This window comes from Hydra viridissima, unplaced genomic scaffold, assembly GCF_058129835.1.
Source record: "Hydra viridissima isolate aposymbiotic clone 2 unplaced genomic scaffold, HvirCarnegie_v1 scaffold_11, whole genome shotgun sequence".
NCBI classification, from domain to species: domain Eukaryota; kingdom Metazoa; phylum Cnidaria; class Hydrozoa; order Anthoathecata; family Hydridae; genus Hydra; species Hydra viridissima.
Genome location: NW_028324310.1, coordinates 2849521 through 2877460, shown reverse-complemented (window position 1 = coordinate 2877460; position 27940 = coordinate 2849521). Strand labels below are relative to the sequence as shown.

At 29.7% G+C, this 27940-nt stretch overlaps 3 protein-coding genes and 2 pseudogenes across 7 annotated transcripts; 1 reads left to right on the top strand and 4 right to left on the bottom strand.

Moving 5' to 3' along the window:
- Positions 1–52: 52 nt before the first annotated feature.
- On the bottom strand, positions 53–27703 carry LOC145191286 (uncharacterized). 3 transcript variants are annotated; one of them, XR_016444975.1, is made up of 11 exons: positions 27564–27703; positions 27140–27206; positions 18631–18756; positions 18475–18540; positions 18172–18270; positions 16960–17022; positions 10012–10272; positions 4269–4421; positions 1882–1950; positions 1498–1551; positions 53–1039 (listed from the first exon to the last, which is right to left on the bottom strand). XR_016444975.1 is itself a non-coding variant. In XM_090066705.1 (10 exons), exons 1-10 carry the CDS (start codon positions 27660–27662, stop codon positions 324–326), a joined length of 1620 nt encoding a protein of 539 aa, XP_089922831.1. In that variant the 5' UTR covers positions 27663–27703; the 3' UTR covers positions 53–323. The 3 variants fall into 3 exon arrangements, 2 of the variants coding, with proteins under 2 accessions (XP_089922831.1, XP_089922832.1); XM_090066705.1 differs by lacking the exon at positions 4269–4421; XM_090066706.1 differs by lacking the exons at positions 53–1039; positions 1498–1551; positions 1882–1950 and having other exon boundaries at positions 2900–4421.
- On the top strand, positions 4697–7455 carry LOC149881718 (uncharacterized). The gene has a single exon (XM_090066708.1). The coding sequence runs from the start codon at positions 6013–6015 to the stop codon at positions 6265–6267; it is 255 nt and encodes an 84-aa protein (XP_089922834.1). The 5' UTR covers positions 4697–6012; the 3' UTR covers positions 6268–7455.
- Positions 10844–11945, bottom strand: LOC149881717 (zinc finger MYM-type protein 1-like). The gene has a single exon (XM_090066707.1). The coding sequence runs from the start codon at positions 11773–11775 to the stop codon at positions 10975–10977; it is 801 nt and encodes a 266-aa protein (XP_089922833.1). The 5' UTR covers positions 11776–11945; the 3' UTR covers positions 10844–10974.
- On the bottom strand, positions 11964–14564 carry LOC149881716 (zinc finger MYM-type protein 1-like; annotated as a pseudogene). Its single transcript, XR_016444976.1, has one exon. The product of XR_016444976.1 is annotated as a zinc finger MYM-type protein 1-like (transcript).
- On the bottom strand, positions 22267–24379 carry LOC149881715 (uncharacterized; annotated as a pseudogene). Its single transcript, XR_016444973.1, has 2 exons — positions 24270–24379; positions 22267–24171 (listed from the first exon to the last, which is right to left on the bottom strand). The product of XR_016444973.1 is annotated as an uncharacterized LOC149881715 (transcript).
- Positions 27704–27940: the final 237 nt, after the last annotated feature.

Below are 27940 nucleotides of genomic sequence, written 5' to 3'. Positions count from 1 at the left end.
CAATAGTTTATCTCATTACAAACATTAAACGCCCAAGAGTACTCATCTTTAATTTCTTTATTTTGAACTGCAAGTTTCTGCTTCTTGATGTAATGAATTAGTAAATCAGCTACATCCACAAGCTTTAACTGATCGTAATCAATCTCGTACCACTTCAAGTTGGAACTTTGAATCCAATCGCAGAGATCGCGAATAAAACTTGTGCGGTTATGGATTTCATGAACTAAGACTTAAACTAACTGTATCCATGGTACAAAAAAGGTTTGAAAATTATCTTTTTCAACAAACAATCAATTTCATAATTATTTGCTATATAAAAATATCTAAATATTAAATTCGCAGACAAAGTTTTTATATTTTTTTTCACATTTTATACTTACTCTCTCGCCTTTCAATTTTACTAAGCAACAATAGTTTATCTCATTACAAGCATTAAACGCCCAAGAGTAATCATTTTCAATTTCTTTATTTTTAACTGCAATCTCCTGCTTCTTCATATAATGAATTAGTAAATCAGTTACATCCACAAACTTTAACTGATCGTAATCAATCTCGTACCGCTTCAAGTTGGAACTTTGAATCCAATCGCAGAGATCGTGTATAAAACTTGTGCGGCTATGGATTTCAAGAACTAAAACTTCAGCTAGCTGTATCCATGGTACAAAAAAAGTTTGGAAATCATCTTTTTCAACAAACAAACTGCCGAGTTCTACAGTCAAACGTTCAACTTTATTTTTTGGAGACCACCCCATTATTCTCACGGGAACTGTGAACTTAACGTTTCGCACGTTGCACGATGTCTTCATGATTAGATTTTCATCATCAGGAGTTAAAGAACTTTTGAAAACATGCAGAGAATGCAACTTTATATTAGCATGAAACAAGCTTTCATAAAAATACTTTTCCTGTTCACTTACGCTACTTCCATCAATTATTGTAAGAGTCAATCCCAATCTTTCAAATAGTAGCTTATGCTCATCTTTTATGTAAACTTGTGATTTGAAAAAAGAGTCAAATAGGAAGCTGATATGGGCTGCACCTTAAAAACAAAAAAAAAGAAAATTGCATCGAAAAAAGACAAAAAAATCAGCACAACGCACGAAAAAAACTGCTGTTGTCAATATTTGCTCTCATTTTATTTTTAAAGCTTCTTAAAACTTAAGGACCTTTCTTTTAATAAATAAAGTAAAAAAAACGTATAATTTCCATTTAAACTTTTTTAAAAACTTATTACTTCCACTCAAACTTTCTTCGTCAATATTTTCTTTTAGTAACAATGCAAAAACCTTTCTATTAAAAACTAAGAGTCATCGAGCAAATAGAATTAAATGTTAAAATTAAGTATTATAGATTTATAATTTATAATCAAATAATGTTAGCGAAAACTATTTAAAAAATACTGCCGTCAAATTTCCGATTGGTCAAACAGAAAAACTCTTATATCATTTGTGGTAGTCTTTTTAAACATGAGATATTTTTTCTTCAATGAGAACCTACCTTCATAAACGCTAATAAGAATATCGACAATATTGTTCTCATCTGTATTAAAAACTAAGTAAAAGAGAAAGTAATGTGAATTTAGGTAGAAACTTTGAAACTAATATTAGATAAACAACTGTATGTAATCGAATAAACCAAAATAAATTTAAAATACGTTTTAAAAACAAACAGTAACACAAGGTTAGGTTAATCTTCTGCAAATTTAAGATAATCTAAAAATTTAGTGAAAATTTCAAAGCTTTTATTTAAGAAAAATAATGAAAGAATGTAAAGTCAAAAATTTGCTAATGTTAAAAAGTTGTCAAGTGTGTGGACCCAATTTAACAAAAAAAAACAACTGCTGCTTAAATATATAACATTCTATTTATGTCACAAAATTACCTTTTTCAGTCAAAGTTTTCTCATTTGGCTGTGACATCATGCAATAGTAATTCTTTATTTCTTCATCAACTATGTCATAATTTTTTAATTTACAACATTTAAATACTAAAAAAGTAATATATAATATTAAACATACGAAGATCACGGGAAAAAAACAGCAGAATCACACTTTTGTAGTTTAGAGTTATTTCAATTTCAATATTTGAAATCCTTTTTCCAATATTAATGCTCTTAAATTCAACTAAAGGCTATATCAAACTAATTTCGTAATAAAACTAGTAAAACCGTTGTTGGTATAATTTAATCCTAAGGCCAGTGTAACAACGTTCACCAGCTTTTGTTGCCAATGCTTACTACGGGGTTTTGAGGTCAGAGCAATGACCAGGCCCTTTTACTTTACCCCAAATAATGATACCTAATAGACCTGGGTAGACTCAGTAGGACTTACATAAAGAAAACAACAAAAATACGAAAGGAAAATAAAAGAAAAAAAGCTTACAAAAAAAGCGTATGCATGATATGAAATGAAGAACTACTTTTGATTTAATAAGAAAAGAAACCAATAAGAATCGATTTCTTTTCTTATTTTTCTTATTTTATTTAATTATCTAAAAGGTCATCAAGTGGATTATCATTAGTTTCATCATGATTCAAATTGTCATAAAACTCAGGTACTAAAGTGAATTTTTGAGGAGCTAAAGATCTTGGTGTTCGGGTAAAGAAATAACTTTTTTCTTGTATAAAGCATGGTCTAAAAAAAATCCAGCCACTTTTGATAGCAAATAAATATGAAAACTTAAGCTTTTATACTTTACGGTATTATTTTATAGTAATATATTATTTCAAGATATAAATAGACATTTAAATGTTAAGTTATTCTTGCTTTCGAAGAAATACTAGAATTTTTCGTTTAATAGCCGCCATTAATTTTCCATAACTTCTTTTTTGACTATTCTTCCTACTCTATTCAAATTATCTCGCATTTCTTCTTATAAAAATTTTACCCTTCTTCTTTTAATTTCTTTTCATTATGGCCCTGTATTTCTCGATTGGAAGAAATTGTGGAAAATTTGGTGGGTTCATGTGTTTAGAAACGAATACGACGCGATTTTTGTTATACCACTTAATTGTCGTTGTAATGTGAACTAGCTAAATCATGGTAAAATATTGTAGAACCTCTGTGTTGTTTAATGAAAAGCAGTAAACGCTTCTTAAGACACTCTTCGATATATAATTTTCTGTCCATTGTTGACTTTTCTACTAAAACTTTACTCTATTTTCCACTACTACAAATAGGTTACCATATCATCATCTTTCTAAACTTGTCCACTGAAAAGTACTTGTATTTTGGCACAACCCTTCCGCTATTAAGTGCCGAGTAAAATTTTTGACAAAATTACTAATTCAAATCACATTTTACGTTGGTTTCGTCATCCATAATTATGCTGTCGCCATGTTTTGTAAGAATATTGTCATTTAATAATCTTGTACTTTTTTCACTTAAACACTTTGTTTTTCTTACTGGCTAAGATACTTAATGGCACAATATGCTTTGAAGCCACGTTTTATTCTTGCAAGTCCCGTAGTGCTTCTACTAATTTTGAACTTTTTTGCTTGATCATGATCTGACAGCTCCGGATTTTTTTCAATTAAAGTCGTATTTTTTTTCACTAATTTTTTATCTACAAAACCACTCTTTTGTCCAATACCAGCCAATCTTTTAATTGATAGAGTTATTTTATATCGTCATAGAAATCATCTACTGAAGTTCGCAGAACGTTCAATTGTTTTGCAATAAGTCTTGCAAAAGCTTGCAAATTTTTATGATATTTGTGGAAATTTTTTTTCTTGAAATTTCTTTTGTTGACATTTTGTCACTAATTGAGCGCAACTAAAATGTGTCATTTTATTTAAAATGTGCATGCTGCGGCCGTAACTTAACTAATAAAAAGCAGGTAAATAGTTAATTTTTTCATATTTACTTTTGCTATCAAAAGTGGCCGGATTTTTTCTGGACCATACTTTAGTCTTACAGGCTCCACAATACTAACAGCTTTATTTGAATGCCTAACGTTGGACTAAATAGAGGTATTATAGATAGATTCATTCCATGAGTCTCTATGACTAATTAGAAATAATATTTTTATTAAAACAAACCATTTCCTCTGATTAACTAAGAAATCCAGAAAACGAATTGTAACGTAGTTTTTGTTCTGACCCGCACTTTAGCCACAAAGTATTTTCAAGTGTCTGATATATCTACGTAAAATGATGTCTCCTTTTCTTTGATGAATGTCCTTTTGGAATTGGAATTTTTTGAGAGCCTGTTTATGATGTTAACTAACAGAATTATTAGAGTGTTCTTTAGAAGCTTTTTCAATCCTTACCTTTAATTCTTCACATTTTGAACAGATGTCTGTTCTTGTGTAAAATTATCTTCCTCTAAAGGCTGAAATGTGGTTTTGTATTCTTTTTACCACATCATTATTAAGTATGAGGTCTATTATTGTGGTGTCCTCTTTGATTCTTCGGTGCTTCCCCTGTGCAAAGAAAAGGTGTAAAAACTAGATTAAAAATAAATAAACATGCTTAGCTTTTGTGGTAGACCAATAAGGCTAAGAATTTGGCTACTTGGTTTATTAACATCATAAAAATTTTTTTTACTTCCAAACCTTTATTGGACATTAGATTAAACGAAGCCTTTAAACAAGCCCTATCATTTTTTGTTAAACTTACAAAATATTTAAATCTTGTACACTCTTGCTTTTCGGTCAGACTTCTACAATCTGGTCCTATTTTGACTCGAAAGTTTTTTTTTTTTTTTAGTTTTCCTTTTTAGCTGCCAACTATTTTTCTCTTCTTAGGTTTACGCCGCGTCCTACTTCTGGCCAATTTTTAGAAGCCCTAAATGCTTCGATGTAATGGTCTATTGGTCTGTTATGATAAAATATGATATTTTAACTTTATAATTTTTTAAATGTGCAGTTAAAAAATACATAGTTTTGTTGATGCTTTGAAAACATAATGGAGCTATTTTGTTAATTCTTTACCTCGGTACATTCGAGTTTTGATAATTACATTCAAACATTCAAACGTTCAGATGTACAGACGTTCAAACGTTTAAACTTTATTGCGTTAGTAAATGGCTTGAACTAAAAGTAATATTAGAATGTGATGTTATTAAAATTGTATATGTATTGGTGCTAGTTTTAAATAATTTTCATTAACTCTATATATTTGTAAATTTTTACAGTGTCCTCAAAAAAAAAAGGGACAGCATGACTTTTTGTTAAAAGTCTTAAAAATCTTAAGTTGTATAACTAATTTTAAATTTTTTTTCTTAATTTCAAAATTAGAACAAATAACCCAGAAAGCTATCAACGTTTTTTCAACGTTGTGTGCTTGCTGGGAATTAACTATTCTATTTCAAATTGAAATTCAACTAAACTGCAGAATTTTTAGAAAACTAACATAAATGAAAAAGTTGTTCGCATTTTTTATAATAAAGTAAAGTTGATTGTATTATAAAATTTTTAAAATTTTTGGTTTTCAATGTATTTACACTATTTTAATATTTAAAATGAAAAGAAATTGAAAAAAAGGAGGTGGGCCCTCAAATTAACAAAAGTTAAAAAAAGAATATCTTTAACATTACATTTTACATTTCCCAATAAAGTTTTCCTCATCATAAAGTGTGACATGTGATTTTATATTGTTTTTTTGCAAAGTAAAGCTGTTTTTAACTTTTCAAAATGACATTTTGACTATAAGATTTATATTATTTTATTTAAATTAATTTTTTTAACAACTTTATACAATTAGAAAATATGATTAAATGGAAACAACCCAGCGGGCACAAGAACATTCAATGTATGTACATTGTACTTCCAAACGTCGTTCGTCCGTTCTCAGACTTGAAATGAACCTTCAAACTTTTTTAAATAATAGTACCAAAATAGCAACTAAACTTCAAATATATACATAGTGAATGTTAGTAAAAAACAAAATTTAGCATTATCACCTATTATCTATTTTCACATGAAAATTGAAAGCGGACATCTTATCTAAGTAACGTGGTGTTTTTTTTTAAGATTCAGCATAACTCACATTTGAAATTCAGTTTTTGTTTAAATGACATCCAATGTAAAAAAATGGAAAGGTATCAATAGAAAAGTAAGCGCACTTTTAGATTCACCAAATGAGGATGCGACAGTTGTTAAACAGCATGTTATTGATTTTTCTCTCCTTACAGAAAAATCAACATCGCTTGGTTCTACAACTGTTTCATCTTCATTTGATGACTTATGCTCAGAGAATAGTGACAATGAATTATTGGAGAGTTTAAGTATGTCAGACAATATTTTTTTATGTGATAATCTTCACTAAACTGATGACTATTATCCTAACAGTAGTGAATCTGACAGTAACAATACAGATTGTTACAGTAGTAATGATTCTAATGAGGGTGAAATGTCATCATTAAATAATAAGCTTGCTCAATGTGCAATTAGAAATCGTTGGACTCGTTCATCTGTTAATGAACTTTTATCTATCCTTCGTGAAAATGGTTCTTCTCTTCCTAAAGATGCAAGAACACTTTTAAAAACACCAAGATAAATACCAACGGAAATCTAATATAACCAAACGCATCTAGCTTTGCTATTAATAGCAAAACTAGATGCGTTTGATTTCATTACAAAAAAAACTCAACCATTAAGTAGGTATAAGACATTCATACATATAGTATTTTAGCATTTAGTTTGAACTATATCATTTGTTTATCTGTTAAATCATTTGTTTATCAGTTTCTTAGTTATTCATAATTACCAATTTAGGAAAAAACACGTTTCAGACTTTGATAAAGGTAGAATAATTCAAATGCACAATGCAGATTGGTCTTTGCGTAAAATTTCCAAACAATTTGGATGTGGTAAATCTACAATTCAAAGAGTTGTATCAAGATTTATTTCTGGAAATTCAATTAGCAGAAAGTCAGGTTCAGGAAGAAAGCGAAAAACGACAGAAAGAGAAAATCGATTGATTGTTAGGGAAGTAATGAAGAATCGCAGGATATCAGTGAGTCAGATAAAGTCAAATTTAAACCTTCAACACTTATGTAACAATACAATTGTTGCAAGAAAAAAGAAAGGTGAAGAGCTTACTTCAGGGTGGCAAACAAAAAAGCCTTTTAAAAACGAGAAAAATTGTGTTAAGAGATTAAAATGGTGCAGAGATCATTTAAGCTAGACTTCAGATCAATTGAAACGTGTCGCATGCACAGATGAATCATCTTTTATGCTAAAATATGGTAATCGAGAAAGAATCTGGAAAAAATAAGCTAAACCATATAATCCAGATTGCACACGTGCCACAGTAAAACATGACAAAAAAATCATGGTTTAGGGTGCATTTGCTGCTTATGGAGTGGGAAACCTGTAGAGAGGTGAAGGAATTATGGATCAACATAAGTACCATTATATTTTAGCTCACCAATTAAAACCTAGTACAACCCATCTATTTCCAGATGGAAACTATATATTTCAGCAAGTTTATGTCCCAAAGCTTATAGCAAAAAAAAAATTAAAGATATATACACAAGGCTGGTATACCTAACCTACCTTTGAGTGGCCAGCATAATCACCTGATCTTAATCTAATTGAGAACCTTTGATCTATACTAGATTCTTAACTAAAAGACATGTAATGAAGATGAATTATTTTTGACACTTTTAAAAGGTTGGAATTCACCGGAAGTAAGCTTGTTAACAAAACTAATTGCGACCAAGTATTGAAAACGAATATTATACTTAGAACTGATTCAATTTCTGTTAAGTTGTATCAAGGGAAAATGTAATTGCAATAAGCATTCTATATTAAACAAAATAGATGTAAAAAATTAGAAAATAAGCTAAATTTTTCTATTCTATTTTAAAAAAGTTGAATTTTCCTATTTTAGTTGATTTTTACTAATTCCATTGTTTTGTTTTAAGTCTAACTGTTTTATTGACTTTTTTTTTTAATTTTAATGACAAATATTGTGTAATATAAGTTATTATTTGATATATTTTTAATAAAGTTGAAAAATATTTGTGAAAAAATTCTTTTCTTTTTGCTTTTTTTTAAAAAAATCATACTGTCTCATTTTTTATTGAGGACACTAAACATATAAAATTGTAATATAATTTTTACTGAACTTCCTTATCTGGCAAAAAATAACTCCTAATTCTGGCAGTAGATATTGTTAATGATTTGCTTAAACATAAAATGTTTATTACTGTCAAAATGAGACATGGTTATATATGCGTTTTTAATAGTGTGTGTAGTTTTGAAAATTGTGTTATACGTGTATTGTATATTAATGATCATGAATATTGTTATGCAATTATTATGTGTTATATATACAAGCATCAGTATGTATAGACACAAAATTATACATACTGCATAATATTATGCATATAGCCTATACATTATTTAAAAATAATGCAAACTTATACTAAAACTTTGTATTTTTTATAAAGATTGTACCGTTTTTAACTATAAATTTTATTTTAAGTAGATTAATAACAAATTTTTATTATATTACATTACAAATATCATTTGGTAAACAACATTCTATAAATAGCCTTGATACATAATCATGGCCTTGATTAAATGTTCTAACTTGTTGTATAATAATGAGTGTTATTGATATGCATCTACATTTATTATGGTTATATGCACTTATATGCATGAACATTTATTGTTAGATTGTGATAACTATCGTATAGTTTAACATTAAAGTCTTTTAAAGAACTTTAAAACTTTCTATTAGAATGGAAAAAATTAAGGACTCTAAAGTAAAAAAAAGTTTACTAAACTCAAAAATATTGAAGAACTGAATAGAAGTAAACGTGGAAAACACATTTGGTGTGGTGGGATGTGCAAAAAGCACAAACGCATAAGTTAACATCAACTAGAAGACACAGCTGCTGTTAGATATCAGTGCATGATGCTTGTATAGTTTCAACATACATTTCTATTCTTAAAAATGGATTAATAGAAAATAAATTAATAAACCACAGAGCATATGGATGAGACTGAAATGCAGTTTGATTATCGCTCTGGTAAAATAATTGCTAAAAAAGGAGTATAGGATCGATATAATCGTACATCAGGTAATTGAGAAACAATCACTGTTTTAGCTTGTGTCAGTGCAATGAGTAACTCTCTTTGACCACATTTTATAGTTAAAGGGAAAAAAAAGGTCACTCTAAAGTTTTCAAATTGAAAATGTACTAGAAGGAAGCACATGCAGTGCTTCTAACAGTGGTTAGACTAAGCAGGGAATTGTATTTAGCTGGTTTACCAAACCATTTCTTCCAAAAATTGTTTCGGACTTACCTCAATTACTTATTTTAGATGACTTACACATTTTTTTCAGAGTTGTTATATGCAGCTGTGGCAAACAAAATAGATATTGTTGAAATTCAAGCTCACAGTTCTAACTGGCTTCAGTCTTGTGATTGAACAGTATTTGGCCCATTCCAGAAAACGTACAGAAAAGCATGTGAAAGTTTGAGTAGCGATTGAAAGATAAAAAGAGAAGAAAACAGAAAAAAAAGAGGAGAAAAAGAAATAAAAACTCAAAAAAAAAAAAAAAATTAAAGAACAACATATTATTCTCTTGTTTTTACTTGGTTGTTTTTATTAGAACTTAAATATTGGTGTTCTAATTTCTTGCTTATATGTTTCTTTTTTCAGTTGAAGTTTTTTCTGTTTAAAGCACGTAATTTATAAAAGAAATTATGCCTAAAATTATGCTGGAATGAAGTAAAAGGCGGCAAGAAATAGTTCTTTTAGCTGGCATCAGGCATCCCGAAATATCCTTTTGGATTTAGAATCACGAGACACAAAATATTGCATGATTTAAGTGATTTCTACTTTCTTTGTAAACTACAAACTAAGCTTTAATTTTCATTTGGACAGTTTTTTTTCTCTAAATTTGCTATAACGTTTAGGACAGGAGTAAAACTAAAAAATTACAAAATGTGACTGCCATTTTTTCCCGTGTGGTCTTAATATATATATATCAAGGTGCATTTTGCTTGTTACATGAAAAAACAAGTGGTATTATATTATATAAAAGACTTACTTATCTTTATAATACTTCGGAATGATGCATACTTTTTCATCCTGTACAGAACTGATACTATGCTCTTAATACAATTGTCAGGAAATGTTTCGTAAAAGATTTTAAAAAACTCTTGCATTTTTTGTGTGTCATCACTATAATCATGATCTAAGTGTTGCAATAAAGTATCAACATCAGGCAGATCTGTTTCCCGTGCAAACTTCCTCCAATCAGGTAAGATTTGTTTGATCAAATATGTTTGAACCTTCACATATATAATATCTAAAGATAAAGGTAAATGTTGCAATGAAATTATGATGAGTATTAACCAACATTATTCCCCCAAATAAGTTTCATTTGAGACTGTCATTCTATTCCTATTGCGTTTTAATGTGTATATTTGATTCCTGGTGCATTTAAATGTGTGTTTATTTAGAAAATAGTAAAAATTGCGATGACATTTATGCAAATATCCAGGCTTTCTAAATGTTTTGCGTACATCACTAGTATATGGATACAAATACACTTGTTTTGGGTTATTATGGACGTAACATTTTTCTGCTAGGCAAATTCTAACTTATTCAAAGGTAAATTTCTGTCCAAATAATCTTTCACCTTAACCAGCGTCGGCCTTAGCTTTTTTTGATAGGTTGGGCAAAACTTGTGAACGCGCCCCTAGGTATATATGGGTGGGTTGTTACCATTAACAACGAGACCAATGCTCTAAAATGATGAACAAGAGTGCTAAAGGGAATATATAGTTTAATGCAAAGAGATCCATATTGTGCATCAAGTTTCTTATTTAATTAATTTTTTATTAAAGTTATAAACTTAGACTTTTCATGATATGGGTTTATAGAAATGAGTGACTAAATAAATAGACAACGCAACGCTGCTTTTAAAATAACAAATGTTTTTATTAAACATATAATAAATCCTCTAACTATATAAACAAGAGTTATTAAATTTTAAAATGTAACTTTTCTAGCTTTTTTTGTCCACGAAATCTCTTATCAAACTAGAAAAATCTAAATTTTCATCTATTTCTTGCTCGATTGATAACATAGATAGAGAATTAAGTCGATCTTGCAACATGGTATTTCTTAAATATGTTTTGATTAACTTCAGTTTAGAAAAACTACGTTCTCCACTAGCAACAGTAACAGGTATTGTAAGAAGAATGCGCAGAACAATCCATGTATTTGAATAAAACTCTTGTAGACAATATTTTTTAATAAAGTTCAGTACAAAAAGTGGTGTCATCTCTTTTGTATTTATTTCATTTTCAACATTGCTTAATTTATCTTTAACAAAAAACTGCACACTTATTAGCTCGTCGCATAGCAAAGCACCATCAATTTCTGATTTTGTATTTACAGTTAAATTTTCTTGTAATTGTTTACACAATTTTAAAAGTTCATTCTTGATGGGCAAATTATCCAAATTAAATAAAAAGCTCCATATACTTACATATTCATTAAGTTGTTCAAATCTTTCATTTATTGACGACAGACATGTATCTAATAAAGGGTTAAAAAATGTCACTTCAAGTTTCTTCTCGGGATTTTGAATTGGTTCGTCAGCAGCATTTTCATCATAATGACGTTTCACTCGTCGCACTCTTTTAAGCGGCTTAAATATTGGATCGATGTTTAAATCTTCAGCTAACTCTTTGGCATCAATCGTTGTTTGTTTAAAGCAAAACGTTCTGTAATTTTCCAAAAATGTCATGCATTTTTTCAACATTTCAGCGCACTGTATTATATCCATGTCTTTGGCTTGCATTGCTTTACTAACAACGTTTATTGGGAACAGTATATTGCACCATGCAATTAAAGAAACTAAGAAACTATAGTCTTTTAATTGTTCTGCTAATGTTTGCGCTTCGTGTGCAATATCGGGAGTTTTGGTTTCAGTTTCATATATAGTAATTAAAGCATCATGTACGCTGCTTATTTGTTATCGGATGGCTTTGAGGCTCTCAATTTTGGCTTCCCAACGAGTGTCGCATAATCGTTTAAGAGTGAAGTTTGTTGTATGACTAAGTAAAACATTCCAGCGTGAAGTTGATGCAGAAAATAATGTGAATTATCTTTGTATTATGCCAAAAACGTTAATGGAATTTAGTGAAGACTGCGCTGCGTCACAAATAACCAAATTGAGAGAATGACTTCCACATGGAAGGTAAAAAGCCAAAGGATTCAAATCTAATATTCGCTTTTGTAGACCTATCTTTTTACCTTTCATATTTGCACCGTTATCGTAACCTTGCCCTCGACAAAAGCTTATATTCAGACCAAAATCTTTTAAAGCTCCAATTATGATTTCTGTTAAACCAAGACCTGTCGTGTCGTTAACATTGAAAAACCCAAGAAAGTGTTCATTTATTTTTATAGGATATTCTGATATATTTACAACTCTAATCGTAAGCGAGAGCTGTTCTTTGTGAGATACGTCAGGAGTGCAGTCAGCAATAATAGAATAATATGTACTTTTTAGAGCTTTGGATATAATTATGTTGGTTAATTTTGATGCCATTATATCTATCATTTCATTTTGAATGATTTTTCCACAGTAATGATCAGAAATATCTCCTTTAAGAGCTAGCGTGACGTGGTTTAACATGATCGGATCAAATTTAGCGAGTAATTGTACCAACCCTAAAAATTTGCCGTTATTAACTGCATACAATTTATCAGAAGAACCTCTAAAGGCCATATTATTTGTTGCCAAGTATAAAGTAATGTTCATCAATCGTTCAAGAACACTTCGCCACCTTAAACTCTCCTTTTCGATTAGTTTTTGTTCTTGTTTATCAATAGTTTCACCAGCTTTCATTCGTATTTCTGTCTCAATCCATAGTTGATAAGCATTTCTGTGTGACTTACTATTTTCGTGAATTTTTTAATGCTTCTATTAAATTCTTCCATTTATTGAATCCATTTCCGTTTAACTTTAAATTCATGTTGAAATCAAAAAGTTTGCAGCAAAAACAAAGTACCGCATCTTTAGAAACTGAGTAAACAAGCCAACGTCGTGAAATAACCTCACCATTTGAAAGTTTTCGGTTGTAATAAGCATTTGAAAAATGTCGTCTTCTATTACCGCGTGGATATGTGTCCAAATATTGCACCTATATTAATTACATAATCAACAAATTGAATGTTGCGATGAATTGGCCACAGTCTGAGTAATCGATTGCAGTTTCTTTGGTGCGATCATTTACATCACCATCTTGGCCATCATCATTTTCGTTATCGATATCTTTTTCATCGTAGTGAACATTTCCAACTAATACTATTCCGTCTTCTTCATCGCTGGTTGATGTATCACTAAATATATGCGCAACATTTTCTCCTTCCTTTATTTTATTACAATCACTATTTTCCGATGTAAAATAATTTTCAAGTTTTTTATAATTTTTCTTCAAATTATCAACTTTTTCTGCTTTACGTTTTCTGTATTGAGCACCAGATGGTTTCTTATTATTATGAGTTTTAAAAACATTTTTTTCTTTATTATGAGTACTCTCCATTGATTGCTGCTGACAGTTTCTATTTGTCTAAAATTTTGAAATAAAAAATTACTCGCAAGCTAATAATTCATAAACAATTTCCTTATTTATACTTACCTCCTTTTTATTACCGCAAAATTTGAAAACTTGACAAAAACTGAATTTGAATCACAAATACAACTTTAAATTTCTTCTACAAATTAATAAACAACCCGCTCGCAACTCGTACCGAAAATAACGTTTAAAATTCAAACTTTAAATAGATGGAACGCAAAATAATTGGCGCCGAGAAAGATACAAGTACAAAAATGAATTTAAGTCACAAAATATATGCTATGATTGAAACACTTTTTAGCAAAATTATTAATTTTGCATAAAGAATTTTTAACAGTGTAATAATACAATAAATAAATTATTTAAAGAAAATATTTTTATAAAAAAAACAAACATTCGAAAAAATTTAGGTAGACTTATTTTTTCTATTTATTATATTGTTGAAGTTTGCATACAACGTTTGGCGCCCCAGTTTCCTGGCGCCCTTGGGCGGCGCCCAGCCTTGCCCCCCTCTAAGGCCGGCACTGACCTTAACATGTAATAAACCTGGTTGATATCACATACGAGAAAAACATTCATTAGTTTCATCACATGTTTTGTGTCTTTTACTCAAATGTTGTTAAATAACCAAATAGAAAGAAATATTTTTGAAAACAAGAAATTCCCAGGGAAAACTATTTTGTATGTTACTCACAGTAGTAAAATGTTATATCAATTTATCTTCAAGTAACTAATAAGAGACTTGCAGTGAATAATTGCAAAACTAAGTTTGATCAACATGAAAGTATTTGTGAGGATTTTAGAAAAAGTTATAGAATCAGATGTTTCTCCTAGACATATTAAAGATACAATTATGAAACGTTAAACCGTATAACAGATGTCTTTCTTAAAGCTTCTAAGTATTATTTTCAAGTGCTTATGTATAAAAGCAGGGAAAAGTAATAACATTCACAACGTTTTACTGTGGTAAAATATAAAACATTTAAAGTTAAACAAGCAATCTTTTTCATTTATGCGGCCAGATTACCATATTTGCAGCAAAATTATGAAAAAGGCAGTCAAAATCTCTGAAAAGGTTTCTGAAATGAGTAGATATTTGACCATACTTCAAATTTCTTACTTAATAAGCTCATAAATATTGTCCCCTAAAAGTACTTTAATACAATCTAAGGTAGCAGTGTGTAAACACCGCTCATCTGGCTCTGAGTAAGCCCTAATGTTCTCCTTAAATTTGTCATGTTGAATATCTAAGGTATGAACTTATACATTCTGAATCATATTTAAGAGTATTTCTTTATGTTTGAGATCAAGATGCTTTGAACATGTTTTTCAGCCTTGCGAATGCAAAGGCTGAAAAACATCATTTCAGAAACCTTTTCAGAGATTTTGACTGCCTTTTTGCGTTAGTCATACTTCAAGGTACTAAGCAAAGTCTTCAAAGGACCACTGTAACAAAACAGTCTTAAGCCACTTTCTCTTTTCCTATAAGCTTCTAGGTACTAGTAGAAATTTTATACAAAAGTGAAAGTATTTTGCAGTCTCCATTGACCTCCCAATTGCGTTAGTCATACTTCAAGGTACTTAGCAACATATTTACACTACTGCAGTCCTTTTTCAAATGCACAGAATGAGTCATGCAGGTATGTGAATCGCTATAAGGGTTTTTAGAATCCTGCATTAACTGCAGATGGGTTGGGTTCATTCATTTGGATAAAGCTGACTTAACAGCCTTCTTGCTAAATGAAGAAATTTAAAGAGTTTGCTAACACTGTCTCTAATAAGTAAACGCTTTCATACATCAAGTTCTACTCTTTGAGTCTAGATGATTGAAAATTGGTTAGTAACAGTCAGTTAGTAACAGTCGGATCATTGATGTCACTCATTGATGTCAGTCAGATCATTGCAGTCATCTCTATGGGAAAGTATGGTTTTTCTTATCATCCACAGCATGCATTATGCCCTCCCCCCTTGTAATACTCTTGAAGATGGTTGGTCGTTACCTAACTACATGGAATATGGAAACTCAAAACAGTAGGGTACTTGGGCAATAGATGAAGAATTGTTTGGATAAATGATAGTATATACACATTTGCCAGTATAAAATTTGTGAAAGTATACCATGTAAAAATAGCAATTGCTTGAGTAGCCAATTCAAGAGGTTAGAATTATTTTGTTCTATCTCCAATATTAAGCTTTGGGAAAAAATTTTTTTGATTTTTTTCTAAAAGTAAAAATTACCTAAAATTTTTGCTTAAATTTTTAAAAGATACAATAACTCATACTTTAAGTAATTTATGTATAAATAAATTATTTAGAAAAAACTTTAAAAAGTGAATTGTATTTTAAAAGTAAGCATTGCTTACTAAAATTAATAACTAATTTTTTTCCAACGTTTAAAATGGAAGAAAGAACAAAATAGTTCTAACCCTGTGAATTGCTTCCCACAAAATCCTGACATTCCGCACCAACCCGTAAGGGATGCAGATAGAACCATATAAAGAAACATAAAAAAGTTTACCCTATAGTAATTATTGTGCAACATTTTAAAAGCTTTTTTCCAACGTTTTAAGATTGGTTATTCTATGAAACATTCTTAACCCTAATTGCATTAAACTCTGTTAAAATACTTAAATCCTACAAAACAAATCACTGGTATCAAAAAAGCAACAACTAATTGATTAACTTATCTTAAAAAGCTCACTTGCAAGTTTCACACATGAAATGAGGTGCCTGGGGCTTTCCTCGATGCATGCAGAAATATGTTGATAAATCTTGCATGTAAGAAGCATAGCAGAATACCACAGACAAAACATCTATTGAGTGTAAGCAATCTCTTGATGTTATATTATGCTATATAAGAGTTCAACCATAAACACTTTTATTACTATTTGGATGTTATGAAGCAGTTCTAAAAATTCTAAATGCTTGTGAAGAGTTCTCACAGCCCATAACATTTTACAAGTTTACTTAGCAATGCATTTGAACTTCAAATGTTAAAAAACAGATAAAAATGCCTTGCACCGAGTACAGACAGTGGCCATTTTCTGATTACCTGAGGCATAAGCAAATAGGTAAACACAATTTAAGACCAAGTCAAAGAAAAAGTTTAATTTTGTCATTTAGTTTTATTTAAAAAATAACTATGACATACTTTTTACCCATAACCTAAACATTAATCTTTCAATTTCATCTTTTTATGTATAAGGCTCTTGCTATATTCTCTTCGAAACTTATATCTAGAGGCTTTCCTAGAAAACATATTTTTTCATTTCATTTACCATTTGATGCTGCAAATAAACCCTTTTCCTCGAAAAAATTTTTTTTTCTAAAAACATTGCACTAAATACAATATTACTATTAAGTAGTATCTTGTCTATAAAAGGATAATAATAATATATTACCTTTCATTTCAGGGGTGATCTCCTTTTCTTCCAACAGTGTACAGTATTGAGAATAGTAAGGATCTAAATCAACCAGCACATTGTTAATGGCGACACACAGCTTTAATAAAAATCTAGTGAAAGTTTATTATTCCGTAAAAACTATAACAAAAATTGGCATATTATTATCAGAATTTACAACAAAATGCTTTACATTTACACACATCAACATCAGTGTGCTACCTTAGGTTTTGCAAGCCTTTCATAATAGCATAAGAGTTATTTAATTAAAAAGACATCTTCAATAAAAGTTACCTCTAAAAATCAATATATTAGAGCACTAATACAAAATGAAATATTTCTCTAATCTCTTATTTATTGTGAAAGATTGTAAAAGTTTAAAAGGTTATCACAATAGGCATAATGTAAGTATGAAAGTTATAGCTGCAGAAAGATGAAAATAGCGTAACAAAAAGAGCTTCTCAACAATAAAATGCAGCAAATTCATGTAATTTAAATTATTCAAATTCTAGTTGTATTTTATTTGAAAGATAATTTCATAATTATGTTTTGTATAAAAATCATACACTAGAAACAAATTCTTGGAGAAGCCTCAACAAAAGCTGTACAAAAGTTTAACGTACTGCAAAAAAGCACATTGACATATAGTAAAATAATAGCAAAAACTTATTTTCAAAATAATTCTCAATTGAATTTACACAATGTGTTGATCAAATTTCGCAAGAGTACAAATATTGATTGGGTTCTTAAAAGGTGCAGGTAGTTTTGTTAAAGCATGTTGCATTTTCAGACCACAACTATTAGTAGCATTACAACCAGCCATGGAAAAACTATCCGGAGTGCATGGCCTGAGCTTGTTTATGAAATACTTTTGAATTCAAAACTTAACAAAATACAACAACTTGCACATTGTCAACAGAATTTGTTTCAGTAAGTAATGAAAATCTATTTACTAGAAAAAAATTTTGCTTAGATTCGAAAGAGTGTTTAAGGCTTTCTATAAGAAATAGTCTAAAGGCCATATGCTGACTTGGTGCTGATAAACGAACTAAAATTGCAAGTAAACAAATATTGAGTGGATTTATAAAAAGTGTTGGTAGTTTTGCTATAAGCTGCTGTTTTTTGGTGCTTATATGCGAACATAGAATAACAGATCATAAAAAAATAATTGATCCTTGCTAATTTATCAAATGATAACTTTTATAAACCTACCATCATAATCATTATCTGTTTGTGTCATTTTATCAAGGGATGAATTTGATACTGAATCATAAATATTTTCTTCATTTTCATTATTCTTACGACAGTTAGCTAAAATAAGAATATTTTTTAATATTTAAAATACACATTTCAAAAATGAATTTTACATTCATTTTTGAAAAACTATTTTTAAGAAATTAAGCCCAAATATTAACTGAGTAATTAATGCATTAAGAGCAATACACAAAATCAAGTTTATTCTCTAGGACTAACAACTATACTAAAAGCAGAAAATTTTATGGAGAAAAGTTTAACCTGGTTCAATATCACCATAAATCTCACACGGATCTGCATAAATGTCTTCTTGCTGCTTTTTTTGATCTTTTATAGAAAAACATTTTGTAGTTTTTAAACAGCTATTAATATAAAAAAAAGTGTTTTCATCAAATTACTTACATAAAATAAACTCACCTTTTTCAATTAGATTACTCAATCTGAACTTGTGAATTTCTTCATACGTATGTGCCTCACCACTTTCTTTAATTTTAGAAAAAGAATATATTTTTGTCTTGTTCTTTTCTTGATTATCAGCAAAAGCTTAAAAAAAATTAAGACCTATAAACATACTAAAATTTGGGGAAAGGATATTTCAGATTAACAAAGATCATTATAAAAGCTCTAGAATTGTTTTGAAGCGTTAATATAAGGCTTGTTAATACCCGTAACACTTCTGAAAAATTTAATTATTTCATTTCACATATTATGTTGTCAGGAAAATTTTGTTGGTTTGATATTTATGCTATTTCTGTCTTTTATATTCTAAATAAATAATTTCTAAACTCGTTGCATTGGTTTGACAAGGTTCTAATTGATCCGCGAAGAGTTTTGAGAAAACCAATTTTAAAAATTGTTATGTTCCTACCATCAAAAATTATTAAAATCTATCAATAATATTTTTTACTCATGATTACATAAGCATTTACTATAAGTATTATTTATTTTTATTAAAAAATGTTTCACTCTTCATAGAAAAATGAATACCCCCAAAATGCAATTAGAACCTTGTCATAGTGAAATAATCATACTCTCACTATGACAAGGTTCTAACTGATATTTAACGGTAGTTAGAAATATGTTAGTTACTTTGAAATTTTGTGACTGAAATAATAATATAATAAAAAGCTAATTTTTATAAATTAGATTATTGTTTCAGTCACAAAACAAGGTTACAACATTTTGTTTACTCATTTTTCTTACATTAAGTACAACCCTTAAAAGCTTTTCATGTTTATTTTATAGGTGAAGAACAACTCGATAGTAATCTCTGTCCTCGAGAGGTAAAATGGAAATGCAGCTTTTATATCTTTTTTTTTTTTAAGTCTACAAGTTCCTTTGTACAATTTTGAATCATGGCTAGATTTAAAATGTATAATGTGAGATGTATAAGTAAATATTAGAACAGCAACGTTAGAAAAACGAACTGACTTGTAATTAAACAGCTTTGCTGTTACTGAATACTCCTTAAAGTCATGTGGTTTCATTTGAATGATATGACAAGGAATTTTTGTGTTAACTCAAATCCTTGAAATTATGTGGTTTCATTTGAATGATACGACAAAGATTTTTTCTGTTAACTTGTTTCAACATCCTTATCAATCCAATTGGACTATAAAAATCAGTTTTCCTCATGAGCTTTTCAACTTCCCTATGGGCATGATTCACCTCTTGGGCGCATGAAGGACCTGAAGGGAATATTTCATAGTAATTGAGTTAATGTTAAGTGAACTAATTTCTGCATGCGGAGTCAAAATAACATTTTGAAGGTCAAAAAGTAAAACCGGAACATTTTTATCTTTTTTTTTCTTTAGCACTTATATCTCTCATTTCTTTTTTAAAAACTTGGTGTCTTTCAAAGTCTTCTCTCAACTTTTCAGACATAGAATCAGTGTTTTCAGCAACTTTAAACTTCTCACAAAGGTCGCATCTATCCTTTTTGGGAATGTGAAAACCAAGATTGAATTCGGTGGAGAAAATATGGTAATAAATAGATTTTTTTACTGGCTCAACATTTCCGTTTATGCATTTCTCTTTGTAAAGATTATATATATTTTTAAATATTATGGTGTGACTCAAGGTATTCTCTATTGGTTCTTACACGACAATGTGACTCAACTGTTCGAAAAGATTTTATGTGATCCCTATCTGAGTTGGTGTACGTTTTGGTGCACTGTGCGTTTGCATTTCATTATTTTACCTCGTAGATCTTGTGCAGGAGTATTTGTTTCAAATCTTTGGTAAACTAGCTTTTGTGAAATTGACAGTGTAGTTTGGTAAAATGTTTTGGAAACACGGACCTTTTCTCCTTTTTTTTTTTTTTTTTTTTTTTTTCTCTCCTTTTACATGGAAAAAATATCTATAGGCGTAATTCCTTTTTGAAAAAGTTTGTTTTTCAGTGTGCTCATCAGTTTTTATTTGCATTTTCACTACAATTGTTTTCTTCGTGGTTTCTCTTTTAACTACGTAGCCTGGTTTTTATTATTGCTACAAAAACGTTTTATTATAAGTTGTTTAAATTTTAATATTACTGATGTTTTTTATTTAACAAGTTAAAAGAGTTGCATCGGTGTCAAATTAGAACACTTTTTGTTGATTTTTAGACCTACTTTTTATATGATTTTTGATGGGTATAAAACTCTCTATCATAATAGTTAATAAAAACCAGCAAGAGATTATTAAGTTATTGTTAGTTAGAACCTTGTCAAACTAAATATTAGTTAAATAAAGTTGCAGATAGAACTTTGGCACTTTAGCAGTTTGCTTTGCGCTATATCGCTGTAAATTTCAGTTTATTTTGTTCATCATGATTTAAATAGTCTTATAAAATGAATAAGTCAATTTTGGCAAAAATGTCAGTTAGAACCTTGTCAAACCAACGCGACGAACTGTCGCTCATCATTAGCTTTTGGAATTTTACCAGACATTTGGATTACCGGTTTTTGGTAAACTTTTATCCCATTACCAGTAATTAACGGTTATTACGGACATTTTTAAAAAACTCAATTATATTCAAAAAATGCTTTTCTTGAATGATGAATTATATGCAGGTATTTTTGTGTACTTTATTTATCAACAGTCTTGGTGGTTAAAATATTTTTGACTGATTAATCTTTAATTCAAATGAATATGTCGATCATAAAATCCTCAATTTCGGATGGCTTTACAAAAAGTGGTCAAAAATCTGCCATTTGTAATATATGTAAAAAAGTTGTTCAATGTGCCAGCTGATCAACTTCTAGGTTTAGAGCTCATTTAAAATCTATACATGATAGTATGAAAAGTATTGAAGAAAAAAATACATTACTTGTGAATAAAGCAAAGAGAGATAAGAGAGTTTGTAGAAAGAAAATGTATGCCAGGATGGCTTCAGTTGGTGGCTTCAGCATTCATACAATGATTAAGTCTCAAGTCATTAGAAAATCATTCATTAATTCTACACTTTTATCCACCGAAGGATCTCATAATGATTTAAAATTATATTTGATTTTAAGGTGGAAATTAAAATAAAAACAGCTTACGATTTACATGAAAATTACATTTGACTGTTGATAAATATAAGTGTGAATAATCAAATGCTATTAAAAGTCAATATAGGGTTGATAATAGTAAGTGGTAGCCTTCCATCTGAAGAGGTAAAATATTACTATTAAGAAAGGTAGATGAATTTAGTCTAAATTGGGAGCATGTAGTTTGTCTAACAACAGATGGGGCATCTGTTATAATCAAACTTGGAAAGATATTGCCTTCCCACCAATTGTCTTTGACACATAGATTGCATTTGGCAATTATTGATGTGTTTTATGCAGAGGATCCAAAATCGAGAAAAACCGGAGTCGAGAAAAATCGAGAAAAAACTCCGTCGGAGTCGAGAAAAATCGAAACTTCGATAAAACTTTGTTATAAATTAAAAAAATAAACTATCTAGTTGATAATGAAACATTGTTCTTATATTTAATTTTTTTATTTTTATATATTTCAATTTATAATTTATAATAAATTTTTAAAAAAATTATATTTTTATATTCCTTAGTACTTAAATATTTTTCTTATCGCAATCTTTTAACGAACAAGTTTTATCTAATAAATGGCTTTCTAACCAGCATCGGTTAGGAAGAAGGCTGTAATAAAGACTTCTTGGGGTACCTATAGTAAAAACTAAAAAAAGAATATTAAAAAAGTATTTATTCTGAAGATCTTTTAAAATAATATTTTAAAAAGATGAAAACATTTATCATTTCATCAGAAAGTGAACTACAAAACTTTGTGACAAATCTGGAAGACGAGGAGAAAACTCTTTCTGCTTCCGAGGAAGTTGCTTGAACTCTGTGGATGGCTAGTTCAAATTTCAAAACTGCTTCTGATTTCACACCAGTTACTTCGTATTCTTTTAACTGATCGGTGAAGGTCTTGACTTTTTTTGGCTTTTTAGCTGTTGATTGATTTTGATATAAAACTTCTTGAATTTCGACAAAAAAAGATGTCGATTGTGATGGTTCTTCTTGTTTGCTTTTAGCGCGATTATCTGATTTTGTTTGGAGACTATTTTCTTTTGTTGCAAATAGTTGATCAAATAATTTTGCAGCATAAACTTGAATATCTTTTTTGGAAGCGTAAAAAAATGTGTGGTTTTTTTTTTAAAAAAAATATGGATTGTGCAAATAACGACTTAATAATACCAACATAATGTTTTTACGATTTTCGTACCTGGAGATTAACGCCTCTGCAAAATTAGAACTGATGTCAGTTTCTACAACCTTCAATTTCCTTACTTACGTTTCCATAATGATGTCACACTCCAAAATTGTTGTATTTGGTTTTTCCAATCGAACTGCAGCGTCAGCAATGACTTCCAATAAGTCAGAAAGCGATTTTAAGAAATCCAAGTCAATATCATCTAACATGTTTAAGCAGTTTAGTTCTTCGAGTGTGTTTTTTACAGCTTCTAAGCAGTCCAAAAATCTTTTGATCATCTGAAAAACACTGTTCCATCTAGTGCGGTTGTCGAGCAATAGTCCTTTGTCATGCGAAGATCCGTAAACTTTGTGTATTATTCTTTTAAGAACTTCATATCGAAACGATGAATATTTTAAAAACTTAATTAGTATTCGAAGTTTCTGTAGACTTTTTTCGATATTTTCTTCATATTCAATCTCATTCTCCGAATAGTCAATAAGAAACTCTCCTTCAGTCTCTCCATCAGTTTCTGTTTCTGTTTCAATATCCGATTCAGTTTCTTTGTTCCCACTTTCGCGACAACCTTTTTTAGCGTATAGCAAATCACAAACACTCAAATGAATTGAATGATTCTGGCAGATTTGATGTGGAAACTTAAACATGGTACCCAATTTCACCATCCAGCTACAGCCATCCGTAGTTTTACCTGCAACATCTTCATCATCTATACCGAATTCTTTTAATTTTTGCATTATTAAAATGTTTAATGTTTCGGCAGAACTAGGAGACGGCAATTTCACCATTCCTAAACAATATGTTCGGTCGTGATGAACATTTAAATTGTAGTATCTTCTACCTCTATTGCTACACCATTCGTCACCTGTTAGTCCAAATTTTTCTCCTTTTGCTTTCAATGCAGCCAATTCAGCGATCATTAAACATTTGGCTTCAGCATGAAACATCTTAATTTTTTCTGAAATTGTGAACGCTGACTTGGGCAAACTATGCCCATAATTTTCAAAAAGTATTCTTAGTGTTTCAGATTGAGTTATGGACCTAATCGAGTATCCATTAAGAGCTGTCAACTTGGCTAGTCAAAACTGGTCTGGAACTGGATGGTTTTAAATCTATTTTCTCGCAACTTTTGATGTGACCAATTAGGCCGTTTGTGCTGCTTCCTGGACAAGCGATTCTTTTATGGCATTTTTTGCAATCTCCGTATTTCTTATCATTTACTACAACTTTATCAAAGTATTTCCACACTTCCGAAACCATTTTTCTCTATAAAAGAATATTAGACTTAAGGTGGAGAAAATTATTTTGATCATACGATATACGACATTATTGTAAAAAAAAAGTATTATATGTTTAAAACTTACCTCGTTATTTTAAGACCAGTTTTTGTATATATTTGTGGGGAATTGTTTTGACTTTCCCTGAGACACTAAAGAGTCACTGTTTTCTTTATGAACTTGATAATATTTTTTCCCATCTAACTGCGAATCATACATTTTAAAAACTAAACTCCCCTTATATACAGTTTTACAAACGCGTCATTTTAACACATGTATTCAACATTAAGAGCGTACATGCTTAACAACTACGTACATTAACCCTTTCCTGCCTTACGGTACTTAGAAGTACCACCACATTTTTCGTCTAATAACTTAACACAAAGTTCCTGACGGTACTTTTAAGCCTAGGTCTTGGAAATAGTACTTCTAGGTAAAATAAAAATCTTAAAATAATCTGAGCGTTTCCTTTTAACTACCTTATTATAATAATAAAGTTAAAAAGCGGAAGTTTTCAAAAATCACTACCCCGGAAGGAAAGGGTTAAGAACCTGCACATATTAGCACCTACATACATTAAAACCCACACGCATACATTAACTTACACACACGCTAATTGCATCTTGAAGACGTGATTCACGACATATTGTAAATAATGATCTTGACTTTTTTTTGTAAAGGTAAACTACTAAATAGTTAAAATATATTAACTAATATCATACACGCATCATATTTTAAAAGTTACTGTTTACAATATCTGCTTAAAAATTAAAAAATTCTTGCTTTTTTACAAAAGAAGATTACTTTATTATGCATTACATTTTATTATACCGCAACTGATTTTTGTGGATTTAAAAACTTCTATTATTAAAAAGATACTATTATAATCAAAAGAGTTTCTGAAATAGTACAATGGAAAAGTACGAGTATGTTATATTATATGGTTTGGAATAGAATAAGCTTTTTTTTTGAGGTTTTTTCCACCACCACCACCTGTCCCACTGTGCATTACTAATTGCTTTGCGATGTAAATTTGTGTTGATATTGAACAAAGAGAACACTTATATTTTGAAAACAACATGAACTATTGTAAAAGCAGCGTAGAAATAAAATAAGAATTAAATTATTTTACGAGTAAAAATTGATATTTTCTAAAAACCTCGTCGAAGTTCCGTCGAGGTTTCTCGAATTCTCTCGAACTCCGAAACTCCGAAAAACCGAGAAAAACCCGACGAGACGGAGTTCCGAATGGATCCATTAGTTTTATGTGAAACATCTAGAAATAGAAGATGAAGAGAGCAAGGAAATTCGGCTCCAGGTATTCAAGTTTGTATATCTAAAGTATGATATATAGTAAGAAAATTTAGAAAATCTCATGTAAAAAACAATTTTATTCAAGAAAAATGGTCAAGAGAAGAATGGCAAAAAGTTTTCTCTTCATATAGATGATTATCTTGATTAGGAGACTTCTTCAGGTTTTGGACGTTGTTTAGGTTGTTTCTAAAGAGATTAGAATAGACTTTGAATTCACTAGCGATGAAATTGAACTTTTAAAAAATATAGTTTTGATTCTTGAGCCAATAAAAATTACCATAAAAAAAGACTTGTAACAGAGAAGATACTTTGGAGTAGGCTAAACAGATGATTTTTTATCAATTCCTTCAAAGCCTACGCCAGTGAAAATAGCTAAAAAAAATGCTACAACACATTTTCACCAATATAGACGAAAATATAAGAACTACTGTCATACAGCTTTTTCACAACAGTTCATCAAATCCTGAGAGTCAAACGAAGTTGTCATTTGAAGAAGAATTAGATCAGACCATTAATCAGTCTCATGCTGGAGAGGATAGCAATTATAAAGTATTCAAGTTATTGTTCAAAACGTTCAACTTATATGAAAGTAATGGGGAAAGAACAAAAAATTTAAAGATTTTACTGTCGGCACTTTAAACAATTTCTCAAAATTCTATTGAAAGTCAAAGAGCATATAGTGCTCCAGGTTGCTTTTCTACAAAGAGAAGTTCACGAATTAGTGCTAGATACCTTGATAGTTTTTGCTTCTTAAAGGTTATTTCGTATATGAAAATGAATTTAAAAAAATTTTATTTTAATAAAAAATAATATAACTTTTTTTGCCGTTTTTATTGTCTGAAAAAAAAAAAAAAACATCTGTTATTTAATTTTTCAGACAATAAAAATTTATTTAAAAAAAAACCGATAAATTTTTACTGGATAAATACCGGTTACCAATTATACTTATTATATAGTGTTCAATACAGAATTGAACGTCTTCCTTCTGCGCAACCTAAATGACCCCCAAGGAGTCCGCCTGACACTCCCCAGAGGCAAAAACCCATTAAAAAAGGACTATCGTTACAGTATGGTGGTCTACAGCCGGTCTAATCCACTATAATTTTTTGGAAGAAGGCTAAACCATCACTGAAAAAAATCCATCACTGTGCTAAAATCAAGAAAATGTATGCGAAATTACGCTAACTAGCAATGATCAACAGACGTGTTTCGATCCTAATACATGACAACGCACAACCACGCGTTTCACAAATAGCCGTTTGAAAACTAAATGAATTAAGATCGAATTTCTGCTACACCAACCATACTCCCCAGACCAACTACCACCTACCAACTATTATCTTTTCAAGAACTTCGATAACTTTCTTACTGATAGAACCTTTGCCAATCAGGGCTATTCAAAAACGGCCTACGACGACTTCAATGAATACCGAGCACCATGTTTTTTTGCTGACATAATAAGTTGATTTGAATAAGTTGATTTGTTTCATGCAAGCAAAAGTGCGCTAAGTCAAATAGTTCTTGTTTTGACTGAATTAAGTATTACTAAAGTATTTACCGATAAAAACCGATCTGTATTACTAAAGTTTACTTACTGAAACCGATAAGACTTTCCTGACATTTTGATAAAAACATATAAATACCTTTTAGTGAATCAACTCCCAACACTGTTGAAGTAATTGATAATGAAGAAACACTCATAATATATTTCTGTAACAATATATATATATATATATATATATATATATATATATATATATATATATATATATATATATATATATATATATATATATATTGTTACAGAAATGTATATGTTTTTATATGTATGCATGTATGTTTTTATGTATGTATGTATGTATGTATGTATGTATGTATGTATGTATGTATGTATGTATGTATGTATGTATGTATGTATGTATGTATGTATGTATGTATGTATGTATGTATGTATGTATGTATGTATGTATGTATGTATGTATGTATGTATGTATGTATGTATGTATGTATGTATGTATGTATGTATGTATGTATGTATGTATACATTGTTTCAATTCACAAATTTACCGCATATTCCTTTTTGAAAATGTTCTTTTTCCATGCTTTCAATACTGTATTTTGCTTCATTGAACAAACCAAGTTTGGTCCTGAATAATTTAATTTCATTAATTGCTCTTTGTTATACTTTCTTTTCACAGTAAGAAAAAGCTAAACGAAATTTAAAAATTTTATAACATCTGAGAGCTTTATGGCATTTCATTTTGTATGATTCCTTTTTACTCATAAAATAGTTAGTTTTTTTCTGTCATGTTTAGCATTGTACAATGACATCTCTCACAATTGTTCATTGTTCGGTTGGAAATTGATCTTAAAAAATGCTCCTTAGAGAGAATGGGGTAAGTTTCAGCAGGGCTTCAATTTTCGCCATCATTTCTAGATTTAGG

Coding starts and splice junctions, on each gene's coding strand:
- LOC145191286 (XM_090066705.1), bottom strand. CDS start 27,662: ATGAAATTAAATTATTCAGGACCAAACTTGGTTTGTTCAATGAAGCAA. Junction 27,207..27,563: donor TTTTCAAAAAGGAATATGCG/GTAAATTTGTGA, acceptor ATATTGTTACAG/AAATATATTATGAGTGTTTC. Junction 18,757..27,139: donor GGGAGTTGATTCACTAAAAG/GTATTTATATGT, acceptor ATTTTTTTTAAG/CTTTTGCTGATAATCAAGAA.
- LOC149881717 (XM_090066707.1), bottom strand. CDS start 11,775: ATGCAAGCCAAAGACATGGATATAATACAGTGCGCTGAAATGTTGAAA.
- LOC149881718 (XM_090066708.1), top strand. CDS start 6,013: ATGACATCCAATGTAAAAAAATGGAAAGGTATCAATAGAAAAGTAAGC.